We start from the raw sequence: 27425 nt of genomic DNA, 5'->3' as shown, positions 1-27425 counted from the left end.
AACATTCTGTAAGGGAGGAACAGGGCACAGTAAGTAGGAGTCGATGGGAAGATAACAACTAGTTTAACTAGTTTTTACCTTTGCCAATGGTGTGCTTAATACTTCTAGACCATGTAATTTGTGCCTCAATTTGAAAAGTAAATGTATTGACTAATAGCATTCCGTGTAAGTACAACCATGGCCTCGAAACCATGTGAATTTAGAGGTGGCAAACTCCAGATGAATTTTTTTTAAATATGTTTTTAAAACTGAAACAGCATTTAAATTCATTGGACAACCCTGGATGAAAATGTGATGTACCTGAACCAAATATTTATGAGATGAAAAAAGTCAAATAAACTTCCATAAGCTGATATAAACAGGCTTTCCAAGTTTATCTCAGCTTGGAAATTTATATCAGCTTGTTGTCATACTTAGTGTCACTGCTTTTGTACAATACTAATCTGCCATTTTGAGAGTATCATGAGAGGGTGGCACTGCCTTCGACTTCACCAGATTCTCCATGATATCATCCTTCACAGCCAACATGTAGGATCAGTACGTGAAAGAAAATTGTGTGTTCAGCTGAAATGTTAGTTTCTATCTTGTTCACAGCCACTGTTTCCCCTGCAGATGAGTACATCATTGCAATCCTATATACAGTTGCCTGTGAGTAAGTCCAATTTAGTACAGTGACGTCTTAGCAAACCTGCATAAATATCACTGTAAATGCCTCAAAAGGGCAACAGTTACTGCCATGTTGAACAAGTGAGCAGTAACAGTGAAAACGGCAAGGAAAGATCTGGCTGTGCACATGGTTCCTTTTCATATGCATAAATGGCTTTTTACATCATAATCCATATCTGTGTTGGTGAAATAAGTATTTCAGAGACTCCAAGAGCTCAGAGGTAGACTTTCAGAGAGCCTGTTGCTGCAACAGAACTATACAGTTTGCTCTCTTACGCAAACTGAAGAAAATGTTACTTCAACTATTGCATCAACTATTTCAGTGTTACATCAGCTATTTTGTGAAACATACCTGAGTTTGTTGGTTCCTCTTTTTCATTTGTGGATAACTGTGCAATTAATAGTTTTACGGAAAAGATAAAGCTGCTGCCAAAAACAGTAGCTGTCTGTGTATCTTCCCTTGTCTTCTGTCTTGTTTAGTATTACCTACTGGTGGCTCCCAAGATGGCGGACGGATCAGCAGCATTGCTCTGAGGCTCTCCCGTGACTTTGCTTTTAATTCTTATTAACTCCTCTTGTAAAGCTGTCAGACCAACTCTTGGCTGTTCAGAACTCATAACAGCATCCGTGCATTTGTTGTTTGGGTTTCATCCTCACTGCCTTGGTTGCTGAGTAATGCTAGGTCGGAGACGTCTCATTATAGCATCGTTATAACACGGAGCTAATTTCTTCAGCCTTGTAAGAGATAATCTTTAATTAGACTGCGTGCCCATTCAGAGTGGAGATTGGACTATTGCTACAAATTTCATTACTGACAAGGAGTTTTTTAAATGGAATTTTATTATGACAAGGAGATTTTATGGAATATATTGAGAGAGACTTCTACTAGCTGCTTTTTGTTGAAGGAATTCACTGCAAACTGTAAACTACTGCAAATTAACGTGCTTGTTGCTGTTTTGCCACGCTGTGTAACACACTTTTAACATCTTTTTAACGTCCCTGAGGGCCAGTCAGCCCAACCCAACTTGCAGAATTTTATTTTATGTTTCCCTCCCTTTTTTTTCTCCCCCAAAGGAGAATTGCGAAGACAGAACTAGCTAGCTAGATCTTCTTAGCAATGGGGGCTTACAAAGAAGCATGTGATGCAGAGGGACTAACTCCCTCTCCAGCAAGCAAACAGACCAAAATGGAGGATTTTTTCACACTAAAAGGCACCACTGAGTGTGCTGTTTCAACCTCAAATCGATTTGCTCTGCTGGCTAATTATGAAAATCTGAAAATCAAGGTCCTGATGAATGGGGCGATTTAATTACTCAGTTGCAAGAAGAAGAAGCCAAGGAAGCTAAGGAAGACAGTTCTGCTATTAGTACATTAAAGAAGTTCTCCCACCTGACTGCTAAAACAGTTGACCTTATTTTTGAAAGAATAAACCATTTAGAGACTAAAATGGATCAACTGAGCCAGTAATTATTGAAATAACTCAGTCCCAGCGCTAGTGATAATGGAAAGGCTGTATATAAACAGTCTACTAACATAGAAAAGAGAGCAAAGGGCATTTTGCAGAAGCAGTCAGGGAAGGAAGACCACAATACCACCTTATGCTGCAGCCATGCAAGGTGTGCATAATTGTTTGTGGTTACAGAGGCCCTCATGGAAATCTAAACGACCAGCTAGTCATCACTTAAGAGCTTTATTTGGTATGAGTTTACCCTCAATTGATCTAAAATCGATAGAATCACTTCACAACTCGAATCAGGCACAAATAATTTTACTCACTTTTGATAGCCCTAGGATTGCTACTTTGCTAGAAATCATTTTTACCCCATAAGGGGATATTTCCAGCACGTGTTTTTATCACCTCTGTTGCTAAACTCCCAAAACTCTAAATGCTTGAAACCATCAAAGGATGCTGATACAGCGCTGGTGGGACACCTGCCTGAAGACCAGCAACAAGACCTGATACAGTGGATTGATCTACCTAACTAACATATCTTGGACCTAGAAGATTCCTCACTAGAAAACTCAATAGAAGAAGAACTTTTAAACTCTTTCTTAGGTCTCCCTCCCACAGAACAAAGATCACTAATAGACTGGACTAGACTGACCCTGGTTCCAGAGGTAGTAAACTTTAGAGAGAGAGATGATAGCTGCTGTAATTCCCACCAGATGGAGGTTGAATCTAATTTGGACCATAACAACCTAAAGAATATCAAGGAGGATCGAATTGAGTCTCCAGTCCCACCTAAAAATGGCTGCATTTTCCTGGATGTGAAGGGTGACTTAAATAAGATCTCAATAGCGGTCTGACAATTAAAGCTCCTGTCTTGGAACATTGGGGGTTGGAGGAATAAACTCCATGATTCAAATTTTTTAACTTTCTTGCAAGAGCACAATACCTTGTTCTTACAGGAAACCTGGTCTTTGGAGCATGACTTCCCTGATATTCAGGGTTACAGGCCCTTTTCTGTGCCCGCAACTAAAACCCACTTAAAAGGACGGGGCAGTGGAGGTTTGACAACTCTTATAACAGTAGACTTGAATGTTGAAGTACAAGTTTTAGATAATAACCCTTGTAACAATTTTCAGATTTTATTGGTGAAAAGTTTTCATTTTGGTAACCTCTTATGTATAAATTTATATATGCCACCTAAATGTTCTAGGTCCCAAGAATCAGGGACTTTGTGGAATGTACTGGCTGATATTATGGATTCTCTCCTTTTTCAATACCCTAACTCCCAACTGATCCTAGGAGGTGACTTTAATGCGAGAATAGGTTCGGGTGTTATTGATGCAAGAGCTAACATCAAGGTGCAAGTTGCTACCCATGCTACTTTATTAGAACAATCATCTAAGGATAGGGTAATTAATACGTTTGGGCTTAAATTTTTGGAACTGCCCTCCCAGACTAACTTACATGTTCTACATGGTACAACCCTGGATAGTACTGGGGGCACTTTCTCTTATCAATGTTTAGGGCTAGTACAATAGACCAGAGCTTCTTAAACTTTTTCCACTCTTGATCCCTTTTTGCCCGAGAAATTTTTAGGGGACCCCGGGTATATAGGTATATAAAATGGGTATACAAATCAAACATTTACTGATGATAAACCATAAAAAATTTATTTTAAAACAATTCTTTGGTATACATATAATTTTACCATTTATTACAGACAAGCAAGAATGTCAGCAAATTTGCATACTAATGAGATGGATGTGCTTGTTTATTTTTACATAAAGAATTAAATCTTGGCTGAATATTTGATTCTGCAGGATGTAGAGCATCTTCAAAGTTTTTCAGAGTTGATCTATATTTTGATTTTACAATCGTCAATGCTGAGAACGCTGCTTCACATAAATACGTAGTACAAAATGGCAGAAGTGTGTTTAAGGCCATTTCAGAAATTGTTGGAAATTCTGTCCTAATCCCAAGCCAAAATTCATTTAACTATTTTTTCAGAAACTCAAGTTTTAAACCTGTGTCGCTTGATAACTCAGCAAGTTCTTCTTGAGCTTTTAATGGCAGATGATTGAAGTTTTTGATTTCAACTGAGTAGGGTTTATGAACCCAATTTAGTTTTTTAGAATCAAAATTTGAAGGGAGGTATTTCTGAAAATGTGTCTCCAGACACTTCAGTTATCAATTATAACTCTTACAATTAAATCTTTGGGAAGGTTATTTTCAATTATAAAATCATCTGTAGCTGTAAACATTTCTAAAGAACCGTTCTCCACCCTATTCTTTCATATGTTAACTTCTTTAGTAAAACTTTCAATTTTATCTTTTAACATAAATATGTTACAATTTCTTCCTTGAAGCAACATGTTTAAATCATTGAGTTTTTTGAAAATATCTGACAAATAACAGTAAATGAAAAGTAATTACTTGCTTCTTATGAAACTTCTTATTTAATTGCAAAAACTAAAAAGCCCTACGCGATAGGAGAAGATCTTGTTACCTACTGCTATTAAAATGTCAGAAATAGTTCATGGGGAAAAGTATGGGAATGAACTTCATAAAATTCCTTTATCGAATGATACTGTTTCCAAAAGAATTTCTGAAATTAGTAATGACCAATTCCAGCAGTTTATTACTAGGCTTAAGGGCAGTCCAAAGTTTGCAATTCAGTTAGATGAGACAACTGACAGTTCCAACATGGCACAGTTGTTACTTTATGTAAGATATGTTTATGAAGGAAGCATACATGAGGAATTATTGTTTTGTCACCCTTTGAAAGGGCACACAAGAGGGGAAGATATTTTTACAAAAAGATTTACAATGGAAAAATTGTGTTGGAGTCTCCGTCAACTTTTTGGGTTGTTGGCAGATTAATACTACATCATCTGTGTAGCTTCTAATTTTATATTCCTGATATTGAGATTTTATTCCTTGAATTTCTGGATTCATTCTTATTTTACTTGCCAGTGCTTCCATTGCCAAATTAAATAGAGGTGACAGGGGACAGCCTTGTCTAGTGCCTTTTTCGCTGTCAAATTGTGCAGTCAACATTCCATTAATTAACAGTCTTGTCTTTTTGTGAAGAGTAGATTGCGTCCACTGCGTTCATAAACTGTTCTCCGCAGTTCAACTGCTTCATCGTGTTCTTAAGAAAAGTCCATGACACATTGTCAAATGCCTTCTCTGCATCTAAGAACAACATTGCAGCTTTCTTTTTGTTGGTTTTAATATGGTGAATGGCTGCCAAAACTACTCTTACATTGTCCTTCAATTGTCTTTTGGGCATGAATCCTGTTTGGTCCGGATGCATTATGTTCGAGATATGTCTCTTCAGTCCTTCAGTCAATATCGCAGCCAATAATTTATAATCCACATTTAATAAAGAAATTAGTCTATAAGCTCTTGGAGAGTAATACTCTCTTTTGTAATTAGTGAAATGTGTGCTTCTTTCCATGAGTCAGGTAGTTTGCCCTCCTGTAACACGTTATTAAAGGTTTTCTATAGGTGTGGAGTCAGAATGTGTTGCATCAATTTATAATAGTTAGCTGAGAGTCCGTCTGGGCCTGGTGCTTTATCTGGTTTCAGCCTTCGAATAGCATCTGAAATCTCTTGGATAGTTATGTTCTGATTTAGTGAATTTCAATCTTCATCAGAAAACTTATTCAGACATGCTGATTATATACTTGTCTAAACCAATTTGTTCAGTGTCACTTTTTTGATACAAATTTTTATAGTAGTTCATAAAAACGTCTTGGATGTCATCTTCTTTGTTCGTCATTTGGCAATTTTTTTGAACTGCCAGGATCCTTCTTTTCTCTGATTCTTTCTTTAATATATTTGATAGCAATCTTCCGGGTTTGTTTACTGTTCAAAATATTTTTGGTTAGCAAATTTTAGTTTCTTCTGCATTTCCTCAGCTTCAATTCCACCAATTTTATGTTTTATCTCTTGAATCTTTGCCATTATTTTTTTTTACCTGATTTCTTATGTTCTTCCTCTAGTTGCTGCAGTTATAAGTGATCTAATTGTTGCTTTTGATCTTTTTTATTTTAACGATATAGCTATCAATCTTCCTCTCACATAGGCTTTGCTTGCATCCCACACTGAATTCACTTCCACTTTGAGTGTCGAGTTTCGAACAAAAAATTATTTGATTTCTTCTTGGCATTGCTTGGTTATATCTTTTCTTAACAATATGGTGTCATTCATGCGCCATCTTCTTAGCCCTTTTCTTTCACTCCAAAACTTTAATTTCAAAGGATTGTGATCTGCTTATGTTGAAGGTAAAATAGAAACTGCTTCAATATAATTCAATAAAGTCTTAGATATGAGACCTATATCAATTCTGGAATAAGAGTTATGTCTGTTGGAGAAGAAAGTATAGTCTCTGTCTTTAGGATGTTTGAATCGCCAAGCATCCGATATACCCCAGTCTTCCATAAGCTAAAATACTATCTTGGGCAGTTTGCTCCCTTTAAATTGAGACGATTTGTCTATTTTAGGGTCCATTACTCCATTCAAGTCACCTATGATCAAAATTTCTCCTTGATGAATAGCCACTTGGTCTTTGAAGAAATTTTGATCATAGGTGACTTGAATGGAGTAATGGACCCTAAAATAGACCAACAGTGTGTGTGTTTTTGACCTGCTTTGCAGCATAGGCAGGCTGCTGGCAGGGGAGGAGAAATGTAGAAAACAGAAGAGGGAGAGGCACATGATTGCTGTTTTTGATGGCAGTTATGTATTTCAGCTAAAGTGTAGCTCCTGCCTAAAATTTTAGGCCATTTATGTATGGCTGTTTCCTCGTGGTCATCCCGCTGACTACTTCGGGGCTTTGCTTTCATTATGCTTGCATTTTCCGACCATCAGAGGTCGCCTCCCTCTTCCTGCGCACTTCCCTGTGCTTTTCGCGTTTTCTGGGTTTGTGTTTAGCCAGCATCCAGAAAACACATGGAAATGTGCGGGGAGAGAGCCTACCTCTGACAGTCGGAAAATGCAAGCATAATCAAGCAAAGGGCCAAAGAAGTTGGCAGGGTCACCGCAAAGAAACAGCTATGCATAAATGGCCTCGTGAGTTTCTTTTTCTGTAATCCTTTGTGAGAAGGGCCTATATAAACATAGATGTTAGTATTTGTTTTTAAGTGAAAGTTTTGAATGAAAATACATTGGATGGAATAATTTCCGCTGAAATTAAGCATTGTTTTGTGTTCCTGATTAGTTTCCTCTTTTTAAAATAGATAAAGGAAAATATTGGAGAAACCTCCTGATATTGTTCTCCTGAGACAGTTTCAAAATCTTATAATAAAAAATTTCTCTGCTTGAACACATACTGAGAATGGAATGTACAAGTATTTAGGAGAGAGAAGGAATGGGTAATGAAGTGGAAAAAGATTCAAGAGCAGTCTACCAGGAGTTTGGCTGCATGAGCCTTATTGCTAAAACACAGCACTGCTCTTGTGCAGATTTGATTAATTTTTGTAGAACTTGTGCAGGGAACCATCCTAATGGATTATGCTTCAAGTCTGTTCCCCCCCCCCCAGTTCCCAGTACACTGTGCAAGATATGGGTCAGACAAAGATATGGGTTCCCTTTCTGTCCAAATGGTGCTGTTCTTTAGAAGTACTATGAAAAATAGAACTGAAAAACCTGTAATTGCTTTGCTTTGTCACATGATTTATTTCAGCTATAAAGTTGAAGCAATATCAGATGGTGAGAGTGACAGAAAACATATTTGCTGTATGCTGATGTTCCTAGAGTCTGCTATGGGAGAACATTGGCTCTTAAACTCAGAGTATCATTCTGTCACTGCTATGCAAATGCTTGTGCTCTGAAAACATTTCACATTTGTAATGGTTACAGGAATAACCCGAATCTATCTATATACTAATACCCAAGTCAGCCAAATCTGAGGATACTTAAAACTGGTGACTAGAGCTGTGAACAGGCAAGGCAGATCTTTCTACAAACCTGAAAAGGGCCCCAGGCTTACAGAAAAAATATGAAATCTAAAAAAGCATTTTTTTAAACCTGAAAATGATAAAAGGAGTGCCTGTAGCTTTCAGCAACAGATTCCCTCAGTGGTTGTTGCTAGACAACCACAAGGTTCCAAGGTTTGGTTCTGTCAGTAGAAGGTGGAGAGGCAGAACCCTTTCCAGGCCTGTTTTGACCTTTGAGGGAGAACTCATTGGGGCCTGGCCTGGCTAGGGTTGCCAGCTTCAGGTTGGGAAATTCCTGGAGATATTGTGGTACAGTCTGAGGAGGGCAGGGTTTAGGGAGGGAAGAAGCCTCCGCTGAATATAATGCCATAGAGTCCAACCTCAGTATTCATTTTCTCCAGGGAGGCAGACCGCTGTTGTCTCGAGTACATTTGTAACTCTGGGGGATCTCCAGGTTCCACCTTGAGGTTGGCAGCCCTAAGCCTGGAAGCAGCCTCTAGGTGACTTGAAACCACCCGGCTTTCATGACTCAACTAGGCCTGGCTGCTTGCTACTGAGCAACAGCAGCCACCCTATGAAAGCCAGAGCTTCAGAAAGGTCTGGGAGACCCAAGGTGGAATCTTCATCTTGCTGTGGAAGCTCACTGGAAAATTTTGGACCAGTCACATACTTTCAGCTGAACCCACCTCACAGGGATGTTGTGTGGATAAAAGGGAGAAAGGAGAATAATGTTATTTGCTTTGGTCCCCACTGTGGAGAAAGGCGGGGTATACAGGAAGTTAATAAATAATAAATATAGCTGAAGATAGGAGGCAGATAGCAGGTAAGTTGGTGAACGTTTGAAGAGAGATGGGGCAAAGAAAGGTTAGAGGACATGGGGATTGCCAGGAGGGCAGAAAGAGGAAATAGTGTGGGGAGGGGGATGCAGATAAAGTGAGGTACCCCCAACAAGTCTTTGAGAGTTCCTTACCATGCATATGGGCCTGGCCCAGTAGCCAGCACCACACAACTGGGCCACAGTTTTCCAAGTTAGAGGCTGTTGGGGGGGGGGGGGAGGAAGAGGGAAAGCTGAAGACAGAGGGGCAGGTGGGAAGGAGATAGAGTTGCCAACTCCAGGTTAGGAAATACCTGGAGATTTGGGGGTTAGAGCCTGGGAAGGGTAGGGTTTGAGAAGGTGAGGGACCTCAAAAGGGTACAGGGCCATTGATTCCACCTCCCAAAGCAGCCATTACTTCCAGGGGAACTAGGGTTGCCAACCTCAGGTGGGGGCTGGAGATTTCCCAGAATTACAACTGCTCTTGAGATGATAGAGATCAGTTCCCCTGGAGAAAATGGCTGCTTTGGAAGGTGGAGTGTATGGCATTATACCCTGCTGAGGTCTCTTCCCTCCTCAAACCTCACCTCCCAAGGCTGCACCCCCAAATCTCCAGCATTTTCCCAACCTGGAGGCTGGCAACCCTAAGGGGGACTGATTGCTGTAGCTGGAAGATCTGATTCCAGGAGATTTCCAGCCCCCACCTGGAGGTTGGCAACCCTAGGAGGAGAGAAGGAAGCAGGAAAGGGGAGAGGCTATGGGGGCTTTCAGGAAAGGGAAAGATGAAATAGTTGGGGAGGGGGAAATGAGATGCCTCCTACAAGTCTGTGGGTTCCCACGTTCTCTCATAATAGCTGAACCTGGCCTTCCAATCACAGAGATCTTGGTTCTCTAGTGTACACTGATGTCATTGGGGAAATTGGAAGACTGAGAAACTGCTTCTTCATTCATGCTGCTTTGTGTAAGATTAATACATCTTGATGTCCCTGGCATCCTTGAATCTTGCATTCTTTTTGCAAGAATTTAGCTTTTTCAGACATAAACGTTAAAATGTTCTGGGGGGAAATGGAAGGAATAAGCAGATATTCAAAATTAACCTTCCCACATTGCATACTTTATAATGCTGCTTTGTCATATCTTCTACATTTCATTGGTATGTATCTCAGATTTGCATTGTCTACTTTAATCCAAATTTCAAGGATATCTTTGCTAGTTCAGCTGTATTGGAACTAAAAACACTAAGATTGCTAGTGGATTTTCTCACTGAATATTACTTCTGTTCTCTGAGACTTTTAGGTTGAGCAGCCTACAAACTAAATAATATAATAATTATAATTGAACAAATGGTAAGTTTATTATTGTTTTCTAATGATTACAGGACCTGAAAATGCTTGGCTGGTGCAAGCATATATCTCTGCTGCAAAACATCCTTTTGCATGTGTTGTAGCTCAAGAAGTGTTTCAAAGTGGCATTATCCCAGCAGATACAGACTTCCGTATTTACAGGGACTTTGGTCATATTCCAGGTATGTTGTTGGGCAATGTTAGTAGGACCATTACTAGCTTACTATTTATTTATTTATTTCATTTATACTCCACCTTTCTTCCCAATGGGGACCCAAAGTGGCTTACGTCACTCTGTCCTCCTCCATTTTATCCTAACAATAACCCTGTGAAGTAGGCTATGCTGAGACCGGCCCAAGTTCACCCAGCAAACTTCCATGGACAGAACAGGATTGAATCTGGCTTCTAGATCTAGTCTGGCACTCTGACAGACTATACGCACTGCTAAGTTTGCATTTGGCATCATGACAGATTTCTGCCTGTGATGAATATGAACTTGGCTCGTCGTCATACTCATGCTCCTTTCTCTCCCCCCCTTCTTTCATGCATGGTGCATTTTTCATGGTTTTTGGTTTTAGAAATCTTTAGTCAAAGTCTAGTTTGCTATGATGCCTGAATGCAGGTGACTGAGCAAAGGAGAATTTGTTTCCTTCCCGCAAACTGGGGTCCTAAACAAATACAGATTTTAATACTAAATCTTCTCTTTTAAGTGGTAAGTTGCATAAAAATGTTCTGTTAGCATAACTTAAAAGTGATTTGATACTGTAAATAATGTCTTGACTATTTTATTAGAAATGTTGATTATAACTTAATTGTATTGATAGGAATAGACCTGGCTTTTATTGAAAATGGCTACATCTATCATACAAAGTATGACACAGCAGACCGAATTCTGACAGATTCTATTCAGAGAGCAGGTTGGTATGTAAGGTTTCTCAGATTTATTGCAAGCCTCAAATATTAGTTTCCATGTTGGCTACTATGATAGCTCAGAACCATATGCACTGTCTTAATAGAGAACTCCATGATGAGCTAAGGGAGAAAAACGAAATGTTCAAGAAAAGGACATACCTCTAAAGAAGAGTATCTGTGGGTTGCTAGGCACTGTAGGTCAGCCATCAGAGGCCAAGCTTCTTCAGGTATATGAGGAGCAAACACAAGGTAAAAGAGGCGATAGGCACACTATTGGGTGAAAATGGAGAAACTCTTGACAGAGGACAGAGAGAAAACAGAAAGGTTCAATGCCTATTTTGCCTCAGCTTTTTCTCTGAAGAAGAGAACAGGCTCATCTAGAGTCGGTAGTAGGCAAGGCACTGTGTCTGGGCTGCTGGTTGGCAAGAACAAAGAGTTTATTGAGAGGCACCTGGCTGCATTGGATGAGTACAAATCCCCTGAGCCAGATGGTGTGCACCCGAGAGTGCTCCAACAACTTTGTAGAAAGCTTGCAGAGCCTTTGTCCATCATCTTCGAGACCCCTTGGAGGACAGGAAATGTGCCACAAGACTGGAGGAGGGAAAATGTTATCCCAATCCTCAAAAAAGGGAGGAAGGATGGCCCATGTCAGTCCCAGGGAAAATACCGGAATAGATTTTAAAGGATCAATCTGAGAGCATCTGAAGGACAACTTGGTGATCCAGGGAAGTCACCATGGATTTGTCTCCAATAGGACCTGCCAAACCAACCTAGTTTCCTTCTTTGATCAAATGATGAGCTTACTGGATTGTGGGAATGCCATCGACATTGTTTACCTGTATTTCAGTAAAGCTTTTGACAGGGTTCCCCATGATGTTCTGATGGGTAAACTGGAGGACTGTGGACTGGATTATAGGATTGTTAGGTGGATAGGAAACTGGTTGGAGAACTGCACCCAAAGAATAGTTGTCAATGGCATTTAATCTGATGGGGGAGAGGTCTTCAGTGGGGTGCCTCAGGGCTCAGTTCTGGGTCCGGTGCTTTTCAGCATTTTTATAAACTATCTGGATGAGGGGTTGGAGGGACTACTCATTCAATTTGCAGATGACACCAAATTGGGAGGAGCAGCAAAACCCCCAGAAGTTACATAATTCAACAAGATTTGAATGCACTGGAAAAGTGGGCAGATGTGAACAAAATGCAATTCAACAAGGATAAGTACAGAGATCTACATCTGGGTAACAAAAAATGAGAAGCATGCATACTGGATGGGGAAAACACTTCAGTGCAGCAGTGTGTGTGAACAAGATCTTGGGGTATGGGTGGTCTGTAAGCTAAATATGAGAAATCAGTGTGATGCAGTGGCAAAAAGGCTAATGTTGTCTGGGGTATATCAACAGAGGCACAACATCCAAATTGCAAGATGTCATATCCCCGCTGAACACTGCACCTGGAGTACTGTGCTGTTCTGGAGGCCTCACTTCAAAAAGGATATGGACAGTATGGAGCAGGGGCAGAGGAGAGCGATGAGGATTGGGGCCTGGAGACCAAGCCGTATGAGAGAAGGCTGAGGGACTTGGGAATATTCAGTCCTGAGGAGATTGAGGGGAGACATGATTGTTCTCTAAGTATTTGAAAGGTTGTCATTTAGAGGAGGGCCGGGAGCGGTTCATGTTGGCAGCAGAGGATAGGACTCGTAATAATGGGTTTAAATTATGGGTGAAAAAGCACTGGCTGGATATTAGCGAAAATGTTTACAGTAAGAGTAATTCAGGAATGGAATTGACTGCCTAGGGAGGTGGTGAGCTACCCCTCACTGGCGGTTTTCAAGCAGTGGTTGGACAAACACTTGTCAGGGCTGCTTTAGGCTGATCCTGCATTGATGAAGGGGTTGGACTAGATGGCATATATGGCCCCTTCCAATTCTATGATTCTATAATAACAACAAAGTTGTTCGGTGTGTCGTTAGAGGAGCTGTTCATGAGTGTCTGAGGTGTGGGTTCTAGTCTGGCCTCTGCCTTCTGTTTAGGGATGGGACCGTTGCTCAGTGGTAAAGAGTCTCGTTTGTATGCATGAGGTCACAGGTTGAGTCCCAAGCATTTCCAGCTAACAGGATGAGGTAGAAGGTGGCATGAAGGACCTCTACCTGAGATCCTGGGTAGCGGCTGCCAGGGGAGACTATACTGAATATGAAAGACCAAGTCTGGTATAAAGCAGCTTTATGCATGTTAAAAGAAACGAAATAATCTGGAAGAAAATCCAAATCTTGTAGCTAATAAAGTCAAATGAATTGGCCTCTTGTTCAGCTCATAATATAGATGGTGGCTAACATGTTTTAATCACTTGTGACAGTTTATATATCTCACACCTCCCACACTTTTGAGTATCACTGTTAAGAATCCAATCTGTTATCTTTTTATGGTTTTTGCCACTGAAACTGAGATAAGTAGACAGTATTAATTTTCCTGTATGCATTAATTTTCTTTATCTATAACTTGATAATAAATGAAATGACGATCACAGCCGGTTTTCTAGCATCTTTAAAAGGTAACTTAAAGTTGTGTGGCGTCCAAATCTGTGTGGGGCTGCAAGAGAAATAAGGCAGCTTAATCCTTTAACCCTTGCATGATTTCACATACCCCGTCCCCCATGTCTTGTAAAAAGGAGAAGACCAATGCCCTATGAAGCACAGGGAGTGTGGTTTCAACAGGCAAAATATGTGGGGAGTGGAGGGATAAGTCCCTTCCCGTTTCCCTTCCCCACAAGACCCAATCTGAACTGAGCCTCTGAAATTTAGCTTTTAAAGATGCAGGGAAGATATAGTCATGGCCTTATTTGCTTCATCCTTAAGGAGAGCAATGGGCGTTGCAGCATTTTAGGGTTTGATTTGCAATAGTAGTAAGAATGGTAATTACGTCTTATAACTAGTTAATTTGTGTCATGTTTGTATTTTGTTTCAAGGGAAAGCTTCAAATTCCCAACACAACCCAGTGGTTTTTCATTAAGATTTATTTCATACTAACATGTACTTGGTGACATTTTTATGTGAGGCTGAAGAGAAAGCCAAATACTAAATGCACATTTATATTTTTCTAAAGGAGACAACATCTTAGGTGTGCTTAAATACTTAGCAAAATCAGATAACCTGGGCAAATCTTATGAATATCAACATGGGGAAACTGTCTTCTTTGATGTCTTCGGTGTGTTTATTCTGGCGTACCCAGCTCGTGTTGGTGCCATTTTGAACTTCGTCATCACAGCACTGTCTGTTATTTATCTAGGCAAAAAAATATTACAGCCCAGAAAGAGAGGTAAGTCCAGGTCCATATGTGGCTTTCTGACAAAGTGGATCTGATTATATTTTGTTATAGTTTGTCTTCTACACTGTTTATGTTTAGGCAAAATGTTAATGTTGAGATTCTGTGCCCCAGCATATCTATAATGCAGCAGGGGATCCTGAGCTCTACCTCTTGGCTGGTATATGACAGCTGCCTTCCCTTGACCAATTTTACTGGATGCTGATGCAAATAATTGAATGCCTATTGGGCTGCTTCTTTGGTCACCAATAGTCGCCAAGTTTCAGTTTTCAAGTGACAACTTCTTTTTATCCAGGCTAAATAAATACTCTAGCTTACTTCTGGTTTATTGCGTTGGTAGCTGATTTTAGTTGTTTTGATTTTGCAATAATCTAATTTATTGTTTATAAACCATCTTGAGCACCATGTGTGTTAGTACGGGGAAGGGGTAAAAATATTTTGTATAATTATAAGAGGGTAGGAGCCATTCTTGAGCTGCAAATTTATAGCTGTTGACACTTCTGGCTGTGGGTTATTTGTTGTAGAAGTACCTCACTGTAGTCATAGTTCACCTCCCACAGGTCATAACTTAGTGACTCTGATGGCATGCATGAAACCTCCTTCTTGTCTGTATGAAATGAGAAATGGAAAGTGCCCATGTATACACAAAGTACATCTCTCTTGTAGAAGAGTGCATGAAACCTCTTGCATGTTCTGCTCTGTAGTATGGCCTGTGAGAACAATCTATATGAAGGTGAGCGTGTTTGAGATCCAGTGTTTTTAAAAACTGTATTCTTTATTTCTTGCTACTAAATATACCACTTATGCTACAATGCAGATTGTAATGCAAACAAATAGCTTAAATTACCAAGATGAGGAGTTATATATAACAAAGGAAAATCCTTGTTAACAAGTATCTAAATGTACCTTTTACTTATAGTAAACTTTTTCTTCATACTACAGACAGCATTTCATCAGGTAAAGTAGAAAAAAATATTTTGTACACAAACCAGGCAGTACTTCAACAGGTGTAGAATAGCATAATTGCTTACTACACAAAATTGCAAATGTCCATTCTTGCAAAAATCATGACTTCTTGTGGTATATGAATAAACAGGTATGGGTGTCTGGAAACAGTCCATTTCATATCAATACTTCATCAGCCTGTTTCATATTAGCTTAAATCTGAAGACCATAATTTTGAAGTCCTTCTCAGGTAAGCTGCTAGTTCATAACTTAACGAGAGTTAAACTTCAGAACAACTTATCGTTGATTGTAGAAGGACCCATTGAGGTAGAGGTTGTTTATTTGCCTGTTAATGTATATTTCCTTCTTTTTCAGCAATTAGTTACCTGAGGGAACTCGCCATTGCATTTGTCTTTACAGTTCTGACTTGGCTCATCTCCTTGCTTGGCATCCTTATTGTGGCAGTGTTTATTTCTCTCATTGGACGCTCTCTTTCTTGGTATACTCACTTCTACGTGTCCATTTTTCTGTATGGAACTGCAGCCTTGGCTAAGTTAATTTTTGTACACACATTGGTCAAGAGATTCCATTATAAAGTAAGTGTTGTATATTTAATGAATGGTAAAATGAATAATTACTATGTTTTTCTTCTCTGATTGTTTAGTGACCTGAACTTCAGACCTAAATATCAGTGATTGTCAGCTCGTTTGTGTTCTGCTTTAGAGAGGAGTGAGGATCCAAGTCCCTTTTTTCCTTCCTCCCTGCTCATTTGTGGATTTTAGCTTATCTGTTGGCTTGGTTCCAACTGAACAGCAGTCTATTATTTGATGCTGATTGACCCTTGAAGGAGGTTCAGGCAGCTTTCACAATCGCTCCTCCCATTTGTATTTGCTAAGTTACTTACCTAGCAATCGTAGGGCTTTTCTGCATTCACAGTTTCATTGAGTCTAACTTCCTGTTTCTTTGGGGTGGTTCAGTACTGCACATGTTTTGCTCCCACTAGTGATCAATTTGATATAACATCAGTTTATACTTAGCTTAAAAACCTGCAGTTTAAATTTGCAGGTTTTTGAGCTTAATATAAAGTGGTGTTATATCAAGTCGACCACTAGAGGGAGCAAAACAGTGCTCAACTGAACCCCCTCCCCACAAAGAAACAGGAAGTTAGACACGAAACTAAGAATGTGGAAAAACCCTTAAACAGAGTTGTATGTGTAAAGTGCTGTCGCAGCTGACTTATGGCGACCCCTTTTTGGGGTTTTCATAGCAAGAGACTAACAGAGGTGGTTTGCCAGTGCCTTCCTCTGCACAGCAACCCTGGTATTCCTTGGTGGTCTCCCATACAAATACTAACCAAATACATCCAAATAAACAGTTACACCCTCCTAAACCCCATTGTTTTAACAGGGTGTAACTCTGCTCTGTCAGTGACTTTTCATCCAAACCGGTGACCTATGGTTTGCTCTTTCTTTGCAAACAAGACTTTTCTTACTGCTATGTAATGAACTAATTAGTTTGCTCCATGAAGGGTCGGGAAGAGGGATCTTGGAATGATCCTGAAGCTCCTTCAAGGCTATAATCTAAACAAAGTCAAAGATGTCCAAGGACTCCAAACTGTGCTGCCTGTTCCGGTGATCCAGGTGGGAAGGTGGGATGAGTGAAACTGCAAGACAGGGCAACATGGTGCATTCCAAAGAGGTTGTGTGTCTTGTGGTAAATTTTAATTTGAAAAAAAGTCCTAATTAAATATTTACCTGAAAAAATAATATAACAGCATTATGAGATAGTTTAGACCAGAGGTTACCAATCTGTGCTCCTTGGAGCACTTGGTGCTCCGCAAAACATCTCCTTGTGCTCCATGAAGAGATTGGAAAGAAAAATACTACTGTCATTTGGTTTAGTATATAGGTGCTAGGTGAAAATTAGTGCTCCGTGACAAATTTCTCTCCTGAAAAGTGCTCCATGACTCAAAAAGTTTGGGAACCTCTAGTTTAGACCCTCAATTTCAATCATGTGAGAAGAAGATAATCGTATACAACCCAGTTTTTCTGTACCACATTAGGAAAGAAAAGATACCATGAGGCAGAATTCTCCTGACAGATGAGCATTGTTTGAAAGTGTTTTTCAGTTCTTGTACTCTAATTTACCCCATCACAATGCTTGAAACACTGACTACTAAAAATAACGGAGAGGCTTTATCCTTATCCTTTCCTTTTTTTCCCTTTTCCCAGAATACAAATGAACAGCTCCTTGGAGAGATTTTCTTTGATGTCTCACTTGTTTTTTGGTCGATTATGTTGGTCTTGCTTACATACCTAGGATTTTGCTCAGCGTTTGTCAGTGCAATATGGGTAGCATTTCCCCTACTCACAAAATTAATGACTTACAAAGAGTTCAAAGAAAAAGGTAATGAATGTACATTATTATGATATATAATTACAGTTTTACCTGAGGACAGTTGCTTGGTTGAAACAAAGAGCTCGTTATTCTCCTGGAAGGATAGGGAGGAGCAGATTTATTTTCTCCCATGACATCCTGGGAATGTTTTTAAAAAGCTAGATATGATTGACAGCCTGCCCTGAGCCCTTGGCTGTACAGAAGGGGAATTAATATGCATGAATCCACAATTTGGGGTGTCACTGTAAATCAGGGCTCTGTGGTTGGGGATGCTGGAAATTATGGTGTGTGGGGGAGGTAATCTCTCCCACCTTCCTCAGCAATATCGTTTTGGTGGTGGTGGTAAGTGCCATTCAGTCACAGCTGGCGACCCAGTTGGGTTTTCAAGGCAAGAGATGTTTGGAGGTGGTTTGCCATTGCCTGCCTCCATGTGGGCTGAGAGAGTTCTGAGAGAACTGTGACTGGCCCAAGATCACCCAGCAGGCTTCATGTGGAAAGTGGGGAATTAAACCCAGTTCTCCAGATGAGAGTCACTCCACTCTTAACCACTATGCCATGCTGGTTCCCAGTATCATTTTAGGCATGAATGATTCTGGAGCCTTTATGGTGTCCAGATATATACCAGAGTTTAGCAAGATATGGGCTAGTTGTCACTGAGCCATAAATCTTCTAATCCACATAACTGCCCATGTAGGAAGATGTGAACTCTTTGAGCTTATGTGGCTACCACAAGCCAAGACACTGTTTGCTTTTGGACAGTTGGGAACATTCTGACACAGGACATCCAGTCTCCTCATACAGCCAGCTGGACATGTCTTAAATGAGATACTTGCAATCGGGGTGGAAACAAATCCATGCTTAAAAAAAAAACAAATCAAGTTTGTTTCATTTAAAATGGATTTTGGGTCTGTGTGTGTTTACACCAACTGACCCTCATACATTTCTAATACAAATCAGTGTTAAAATCTGAACATTTAAAAATTGGGGTCCTGAATCTAAGAATTGTGGGGCACAGAAACGTATCTGGGTTGAATCCAGTTGTTCCATGAATGGATTCTGTTTAAGGAAGGGATTTTGGCTATCTCCCTGTTTCCCCATTACTAGCGCCTTGTGTCTTTCCCCCCAAAGCTGTTCCTGAGGAGGCAAGGGAAGTTGTCCCTCTCTGCACCAAGCTCCGCAAACAGAGCAAAAGCTCATACTGGAATGATTTGTGCTGATTTACCCATCCTGCTTTCGTCTTGCTGTGTTGCGCACCACTCTGTTTCTATGGGTACCCTGATTTGCAAAGGCAGACTTTTGGGTAGTGGTGGGGTTGTTAGAAGAAGGGGCAGGTAGTAGAACTCTTTCCCACAAACTTACTTAGTTCACAGCTGGATTAGCTACAACCTTCCATCTTCTTAAAACAGTTTTGTTTCATAGAGTTCAAAAAGAAGAGTGTTAAACCTTGCTTGGTTCCTGTAGAACTCAGTGGGTGTTTGACATGCTTTGATTAGCTGGATTATGCCTATCTCATGGAATAATACTGTCTATCCAGTAAATATCAGCCCCTGCTTCTGGAAAGTTGTGCACATTGAGTCATGGAGTAGGTAATCTTGCTTAGTGTCCTTGCATTTGTATAGGGCACTGGTTCCCAACCAGGGGTCCATGGACCCCCAGGGGTCCGCGAGAACTAAATTAAGGTCCACGAAACAAAGTTATAAACCCATAATAAATTAATATTTTCAATTAAAATTTCTCTATTATAAAAAATATATTCAAATATTATTCTAAGTTTAAAGTTTAACTAACAGTTATGATTAAAGTTTATTTTCAAATTCTCGGAATTTTTATTTTGAACCTTGGGGTCCCTGCACTGAACAAAAAAGTCCTAGTAGTCCCTGGTCAAAAAAAGGTTGGGAACCACTGGTATAGGGAAATGAAACAGAAAAATATGCATTTCACAGTTGTACTGTGTCTCTAAGCAGATATAATTCTGTGGTGCGAAAGAATGTACACAATATGTCCTTAGGTTTGAGATTATGCTCCTAGATGCTAGAAAGTCCAGACTAGTCTGAATATTTGAATTGGTAACTGGTAACATACACAGTTGTCCAGGCAATATATAAATTGCGCAGTGGAAAAATTAAATCAATAATTAAAAAAAAATATTGGAGAACAATAACAATTACAATAAACAATAACAGCAACTAAAAGAAGCAGAAAAAATGACAATGTTCTTGACTTAAATATATCCATATACACAATAAGGTAACAACAGGATTCCTATGCTACAGCTTATTTCTTTGTCTTCATATTCATCGTTCCGTCCTGACTGAGGACAACCCATTCCCCTTTCTCGCCCTTATTTATAAAATTCTCTATTTTACTTATAGTTTGTGACCATAACTCATCTAATCTTATTGTGTATCTATTTTTCTGATATGTTGTTAACTTAATTAAAACATATATTTCTTTAACTTTAACCAGCCATTCCTCTCTTTGGAGTCAATTTTTTTTTCCAATGTCTGGCAAAGGTCGTTCTAGCAGCAGTTATCATATAACCCCATACAAAGTTGGTCTTTAGTTAGATTAGGTACCAGATTTAACAGAAATATCTCAGGTTTACATGGGATATCCATCTCCATTCCAACAGCTAAGCATTTCACTATTTCAGACCAAAATGATATAGCTCTCTCACATTTCTACCACGTGTATAAAATCTGCTTGTTTTCTATAACAGTACCAACAGCTGTCATTTTCTGATTTATGGATTTTACTTAGTCTAAGTGGGTATACATGTGGTATATAACCCATCTTTATTAGATTTTCTCTCATTTGCATACTGACTGTAAAATCTAATCCCTTTGTGAAAATGTATTCCTGTTCTTGGTCACTCAATGCTCTGTCCAAATAAGTACTCCATTTATCTCGATATCCTGTTGTTAGGTTTAGTTTATCTTTCAATAGAATTGTATATATTTTTGAAGTTAGAGTTTTGTCTTGTAGCATCAGTTTCTCAAACTCTGATTTATCTCTGATTTTGGTTATATCATTTTCTTTTAGGTTATTCTAATACTTTTTTATTTGTAAATATTCTAAAAATGTAATATTTCTTTTTTATCCAAAATTTTACATAAAGGTTCTAAATTACTATTTTTAATCCAATAATTATGTTCATTCTGTTTATCTATTTTTATTCTATGAGGTAGTTGGAATTCTGGGTTCTCGGCAAAGATATTCCATAGAAAGGAAGACAGTGGGGAAATATCTGGGGCTATTTTCCCTCTTAGCACATCCCATTGCTTTAGAATGGTATTAATACAATTATTATCTTGTAAAAAAATTTCCTATAGGTTTTTTTTAACCTAAAACCATCTATTTAGCGGGAATTTAACAAAGTCTTGCTCAGTTTTGATATAAAATTCCTTTTGATCATTTACTACCCATGATTTTAACCACTTTACCCTAGCCACCTGATAATATGTTAATAAGTTTGGCATACCTATCCCTCCATTGTTTTTAATCTCATATAGGTTATTATTTCTGAATCTATTCTTTTTATTTTGCCAGATGAATCTATTGCAAATCTTTTGCCATTCTTCAATCATTTTTTTCGTTATGTCTACAAATAAGTTATTAAAGATAAAATTTATTTTTGGCAGGATTATCATTTTAATTAGGTTGACTCGACCTAAGAAGAAGAGATTCAAAGGGAGCCATTTCTGAAAATATTCTTTGTTCTTTCGCCATTTTTCCACGATTTAAATTTAAGCATTTAGTTCTATCTTTACTTAACCATATTCCTAGATATTTAACATTTTCAGTAAATAATTAACAAATCGATTAATCCTGATCAAACAGGTTTCATCCCTAAGAGACTTTTAACATCAAATATTAGGAAAATTTTTAACTTGCAAGATTATATAAAAAGAACCGATGGAAAAAGCAGCTCTCTTATTTTTAGATGCTGAAAAAGCATTTGATAGAGTTGAACACTGTTATTTGAAAGAAACAATATTTAGTTTTGGTTTCGGGGGGAAATTCCATAAATGGATCAATATCCTGTATAACAAATGTCAAGCTAAAATTAGAATTAACGGTGAAATAACAGAAAGTTTTGATACCATGTGGGGCGTTAGGCAAGGCTGCCCATTGTCAGCTCTCCTATATGCTCTCTCTCTAGAACCTTTGGCGATCTCAATAAGATATTATAATCAAATTAAAGGTATAAAGATTAAAGGTGAGGAATTTAAATTAAGCCTATATGCAGATGATATAGCGCTTTTTCTAACAAACAGATAAATCTGGATTAGAGGTTAGGAAAGTGATTGCAGAATTCAGTAAAATATCTGGATATAAGTTAAATGCAAATAAATCTGAAGCTCTTTTCTGAAATATTGATAATAAAAAGGAGAAACAAATATGGGCAGAAGATCTAAGAGAAAAATTAAATCAATAATTTAAATGGATGTAAATTTTTCCAGGTCTTTAAAAAATCAGCTTGTTTCTAAATCAGTGTATGTGCTTGCAGCAAATGAGGAGCTTTTCTATAACACAAAGAGGGTTATTTAAATTAGAAATTGACCTAATTGTCCATTCCTTTATGACATGTTGAAACACCACTACCACCTCCTGTGCATGAAAGGGATATATATTCAGGTGATGATGCTGATGTAGCATAATGGCTAAGAGACTGAATTATCAATCAAGATGTCCCCAGTTAGAATGGTGCTTTTTCCATAAGCTTACTACGTGACCATAGACATGCTCTTTCTCTTATCCTCAGGTCCAGTTTGCATACTCCCCACCCCCACCCCGCAGCCCAGTAGGTTGCTATAAAGATTTTGGTACAGGATAACTTTTGTGCAACACATTGAACCTTGTAGAGCACTGAATAAATGCTAAGTATTATTATTAAAACAGAAATTCTAGGGCAAATATTTATGACTGGGTAATAAACAGTACTTTTATTACGGGAATACTTTTCTTTGGACCTAAAAGTAACTTTAACTTTTAATTGAAAAGTCACTCTTGAGGATTGCTGGGCCTTTGGGAATGGTATAGACATGAAGGGCTGGAATCAGTGGAAGTGGCTTCCCCCTCTTGCACATGTAGAAGTGCCCTTCTCCTCGTGGAAGGGGGAAATTTGGTATGTATTTTCTTTATTTTGAAATATGATCAAGCTAGAGCCAGTTAAGGTTGGGAAAAACAGTGCAGTATGTTGATCATATAAATAAATAAAGAAGGGGGGGAGCCATGGCTCAGTGGTAGAACATCTGCTTGGCATGCAGAAGGTCCTAGGTTTATTCCCTGGCACCTCCTGTTAAAAGGATCAAGTAGGAGGTGATGTGAAAGACCTCAGCCTGAGAACCCCGGAAAGTTGCTGCCAGTCAAAATAGAAAATAATGACTTTTATGGACCAATGGTCTAATTCAGCATAAGGCAGCTTCATGTGTTCATGTGAACAGTAGCTATCTTTGGTGCCCTTCCACTCACACAAAGGGCATTTGACTTCCACCTATGTATTTTTTTAAACATGTACACACGCACATTATCTTCCCCCAAAAAAGAAACACTGGTGGGGGGGAGAGCCTTCCAAAGGCTACCAGCTCTGCAGCAATGCTGTTCTACAGCTAGATGCAAGTGCATTACTGTGTAAGTGTATAGAGTCAAGATGCTATTACGCCATATGGATGGACATGATGCTGGCGGTTATCTATGCATTCATTTCTTGACTTTTTGAATAGCTTAAAAAGTTTATCAATGGCCATCATGACTCAAAAAGTTCAAACACTATGGATTAAACTTTGGTATCACCTCCATCTGAATGCTTTCAAGTGGGGGCAGTTGATAGCAAGAACTAAGTGACTGCAAGTGGTATATATGCATGTGCCAGTTGTGTTTCCATTTGTGTTATAATAATCTACATGTTTTTTTTTAATTTGGTTCTCTTAGCCTTCTCCTAGACCCTAATTCCAAAAACCCACACCTGCTGCTAGTGGGTTGACCTTCCCATGCATGTTTATGCAGAGCTTTTTGCTGCATTACCACTTTTTGTCGCCAATTCCTGTTTGCCACTGCTTTTAGTTAAAATAGACTATTTAGAGTTCTCCAGCATGAAATGTCACCTTTCTCCTCTCCTTTCCCAAGATTAATGTTGGGCTTCCCTTTGCTATCTCAGTTCTTAAGATTGTACTCTCCAAATATGATGTCCTGTTCCATCCCTTTTCTGTATGTTCAAGCACTGTTCTGCAGCTTTGAAAAAAATAACTTTTTAAAGTACAAAATGGTGCTAGTAGAATTATGACAATCATTCTGTGAGAAAGTCTCTTCTACCTGTTCTTACAGGTATACAGTTTAGGGTTAATAAACTCTCAAAAATATATGCAGATATTTTCATCTTGGCATATTGTACATTAAAGTTTGTGCCATTGTCTGTGTTGCAATGAAAGAGAAAAAGTGATGCTGCTGGGAAGTCTAGTACAGATTGCTTATTTATTTTTCTTGTTTTTCTTGTCTTGTAGGTGCCACAATGAAGTTTCTTCTGATATACCTTCTGGGAATGTTGGTTCCATACCTCTATTTAATGTACCTCAACTGGATTATATATGAAATGTTCATTCCCATCCTGGGACGAAGTGGGTCAGAAATTCCACCTGATATATTAATGGCTTCTTTTGTTGTTGTGTCGTCTATATTACTTTCTTCCTATTTTGTAAGGGTGCTTAAAAATTACACATTAGCTAATTTAATAGTTCTTGAGCTGTATATGTTATGCCTTCAGACTAGTTTGTGATCTAAGAAAATGGTACCATGGCACACATCCAGCTGGGTGAACTTGGGCTAGTCACAGCTCTTTTAGAGCTCTCTCATCCCCACCTACCTCACAGAATGTCTGTTGTGGGGAGGGGAAGGTGTTTGTAAGCCGGTTTGATTCTTCCTTAAGTGGTAGAGAAAGTTGGCATATAAAAACCAACTCTTCTTCTTTCTGTGATGTAAGATGAAGTTCTGTAGACATGAATGGGAATTTTCTGAGACCATCTTCCCAATATCTGCTTTCTTATATTTTACTAAAACATACCGTATGTGGCCTGACAGCTTGCATTTCAAAAGGCTTAATTCCTGGTCATTAATCACAGCCTTTGATGTAGAAATTTCCTTTTTTTTATAATGGGGATGTGTCTCATCCTGGACAGAATAATTAATTAACTAGCCCACAAAACAATGTTACTAGGTTGCTCATTTATCTATGGAATGTACTCAGTTCCAGCCTAGTTAAGGCCAGACATGAAAGAGCTGGATTCAAATCCATTCTGGATCATGACCTTTTCTTGATGTTTGTGGGCAAAGATATTGCCTAGCAAAGCTGTGCAGATAAGAACAAAACCCCAGGAATGGAATGGTAATACAATGAAAAAGATGGCCTATAGTTGTAACAAATGTATTCTAGACATCTGCAGCTGTACTTCATCAAATGACATAACCTGATCTTTGTTTTGTTTTGTTTTTTTGCTTTCTAGCTTAATTTTATCTACCTTGCTAGAAGCACGAAGAAGACAGTAGTAACTTTAACTACAGTTTTTGCAGTTGCATTTATCCTTGTCTGCAGTGGCGTCTTCTTCCCTTATAGTTCAGATTCAGCAAACCCAAGGCCTAAGCGAGTCTTTCTTCAGGTAAGAAGTGCAGAGTTGGAGCCATGGAGATATCAGATAATAATTGCTTTCAGTGTTCTAGCTTTCAGTTTCAGCAAAATATTTAATAAGAGGTAATTACAATCCAGATTCAGTGCTTCCCAGACATATTAATGCTTAACTATTGATCTTTATATCCCATAGCCTTTGGGCTGTGTTAGTATGGCATCTATTTCACTCTCCTATTATAGCTGAAGCCCTGACCTAGGTAACCCAAGCTAGCCTGATCTCAGAAGCTAAGCAGGGTTGACCCTGGGTGGGAGACCTCCAAGGAATACCAGGGTCGTGTCACGGAGGCAGGCAATGACAAACCACCTCTGAATTTCTCTTCTTGAAAACCCCATCAGGAGTTGCCATAAGTCAGATCTGACTTGACAGCAAAAAAATTATAGCTGAAATATGAAAAATGGGAATATGACAAGTAACTCCCCATTTTGCTCTGGCACACATCTCTGCAATGCTGCTGTTTGTGACTGCTCCAGATTCTGCCTACAAAAAAGGAGAAAGGAAACCTCTGAGCGACAAGAACAAGGGTTCATCTGCGTGGCTTCTATACAGTCCCACATTGGGACTGTTCAGGCGCAGGCCAGCCATGGATAAGATTTGTCAGCTTCTAGCAAAATCGAAAGTGAGAGTGCTCTCCCTCCCCTCAGGGCATGCAGCCTTCCCGAGGGGAGAGGGAGCACTCTCACTTTCAATTTTGCTAGAAGCTGACAAATCTTACCTGTGGCTGGGCTGCGCCTGCGCAATCCCAATGTGTGCCTGCATAGAAGACCACCAGTTGAACAACCGTTACAGTAAGTGAAACCTCTGTTTACCAAAGGTCTAAACAAGTTATAGAAGCATTAAAAAATATACCAAAAACTGTATATATAATTCATAAATTGCTAAATGTAATGGAAAAGACAAAGGATTATTATTGTAATTACAAAAGTACAAGGTTGTACCATAATAAGTCCACAATTCAAAATGACAACAAATAGGAACACTGACAAAAGATTTACAAGCCAAATACAGCAAATAACAATTTCAGTACAACTTCAATATGACAGTTCTATTAAAAAGTTCACAAGCTAAAGAAGGGCACACAACAAGGCAGGATGCCGGCTAAATTTCTGTTTCAATGTATGAATCTTCATCAGTCATAAACAACCTTGCACTGGTTAATTTGGAAGCCTGTTGTAAGCAGCTGTAGATAAATAATAAATTATAACTCAAATAAAGCAAACTATTAAATTCAAACACATTATACAAGATAAAACAACATTTGTTATGTAATGGTCTCATTTAATTGGACTGGTGTTATATTTATAATTGTTCTTACAGGTTAGTCTTGTAGCTATACTGCACAACATACTATGAATTTGTTTATGGTCTGGTAGATAAATGTTTCTTAACTTGTATAATGTGTTTGAATTGGCACATGCATAGCTGCACCAATACAGTTTGGGCTAGTTCAGGATTGTGGCATTGTTTACAGAACACACTGTTTGCAGTATGTCATGTTCTCTTGCTTTAATATCAAGAACTTGTGTGTAGCCGTGAAGTACCAGAGATAAAGGCAGGGAAGGGCAAAGATAATACTGCGGGGTGTGTGGCTTGCCTGGACCGTAGTGCTTGTTTTTTTGTTATATTTATGATAAGGTTTACCTCAAATTTCATTTAAACTGCAGTAGTTTGCATTTAGAAACCAGCTGTAGTGATTCCACCTGGGATTGTGGTGGAATTTTTGTCTTGCTAGATTAGGAAAGTAGTAAATGGAAATGTATCTGTTCCTTAAAGACTATTGCTCTATTTCCATTTCCACCTGAATTTATTTGTTAGGTACTTTGCTTTTCATAACATCTAATATAGCATAGTTGTTCTAGCAACACGAGTCTACTAAATCATAGTTACGTCATACAGATTCTGAAATAGTTTCTGTAGTAAACCTTCCAGCATCTTTCCACTAGGCCCTTCACATACTTGA

The 27425-nt window shown here is 38.9% G+C and overlaps 1 protein-coding gene across 1 annotated transcript in view; it reads left to right on the top strand.

Moving 5' to 3' along the window:
• LOC130492925 (endoplasmic reticulum metallopeptidase 1-like) overlaps window positions 1–27425 on the top strand; it is a 50368-nt gene that overhangs the window by 10940 nt on the left and 12003 nt on the right. Inside the window, exons 5-11 of the mRNA XM_056866697.1 lie at window positions 10251–10397; window positions 11040–11132; window positions 14226–14438; window positions 15765–15985; window positions 17621–17795; window positions 24290–24480; window positions 25286–25438. Of these exons, the coding sequence (XP_056722675.1) occupies window positions 10251–10397; window positions 11040–11132; window positions 14226–14438; window positions 15765–15985; window positions 17621–17795; window positions 24290–24480; window positions 25286–25438 (1193 nt within the window). The remainder of the gene's footprint in view (window positions 1–10250; window positions 10398–11039; window positions 11133–14225; window positions 14439–15764; window positions 15986–17620; window positions 17796–24289; window positions 24481–25285; window positions 25439–27425) is intronic.

The sequence above is a fragment of the Euleptes europaea genome, unplaced genomic scaffold, assembly GCF_029931775.1.
Source record: "Euleptes europaea isolate rEulEur1 unplaced genomic scaffold, rEulEur1.hap1 H_2, whole genome shotgun sequence".
Taxonomy (NCBI): Eukaryota; Metazoa; Chordata; class Lepidosauria; order Squamata; family Sphaerodactylidae; genus Euleptes; species Euleptes europaea.
This window is presented reverse-complemented; position numbering and strand designations above follow the sequence as displayed.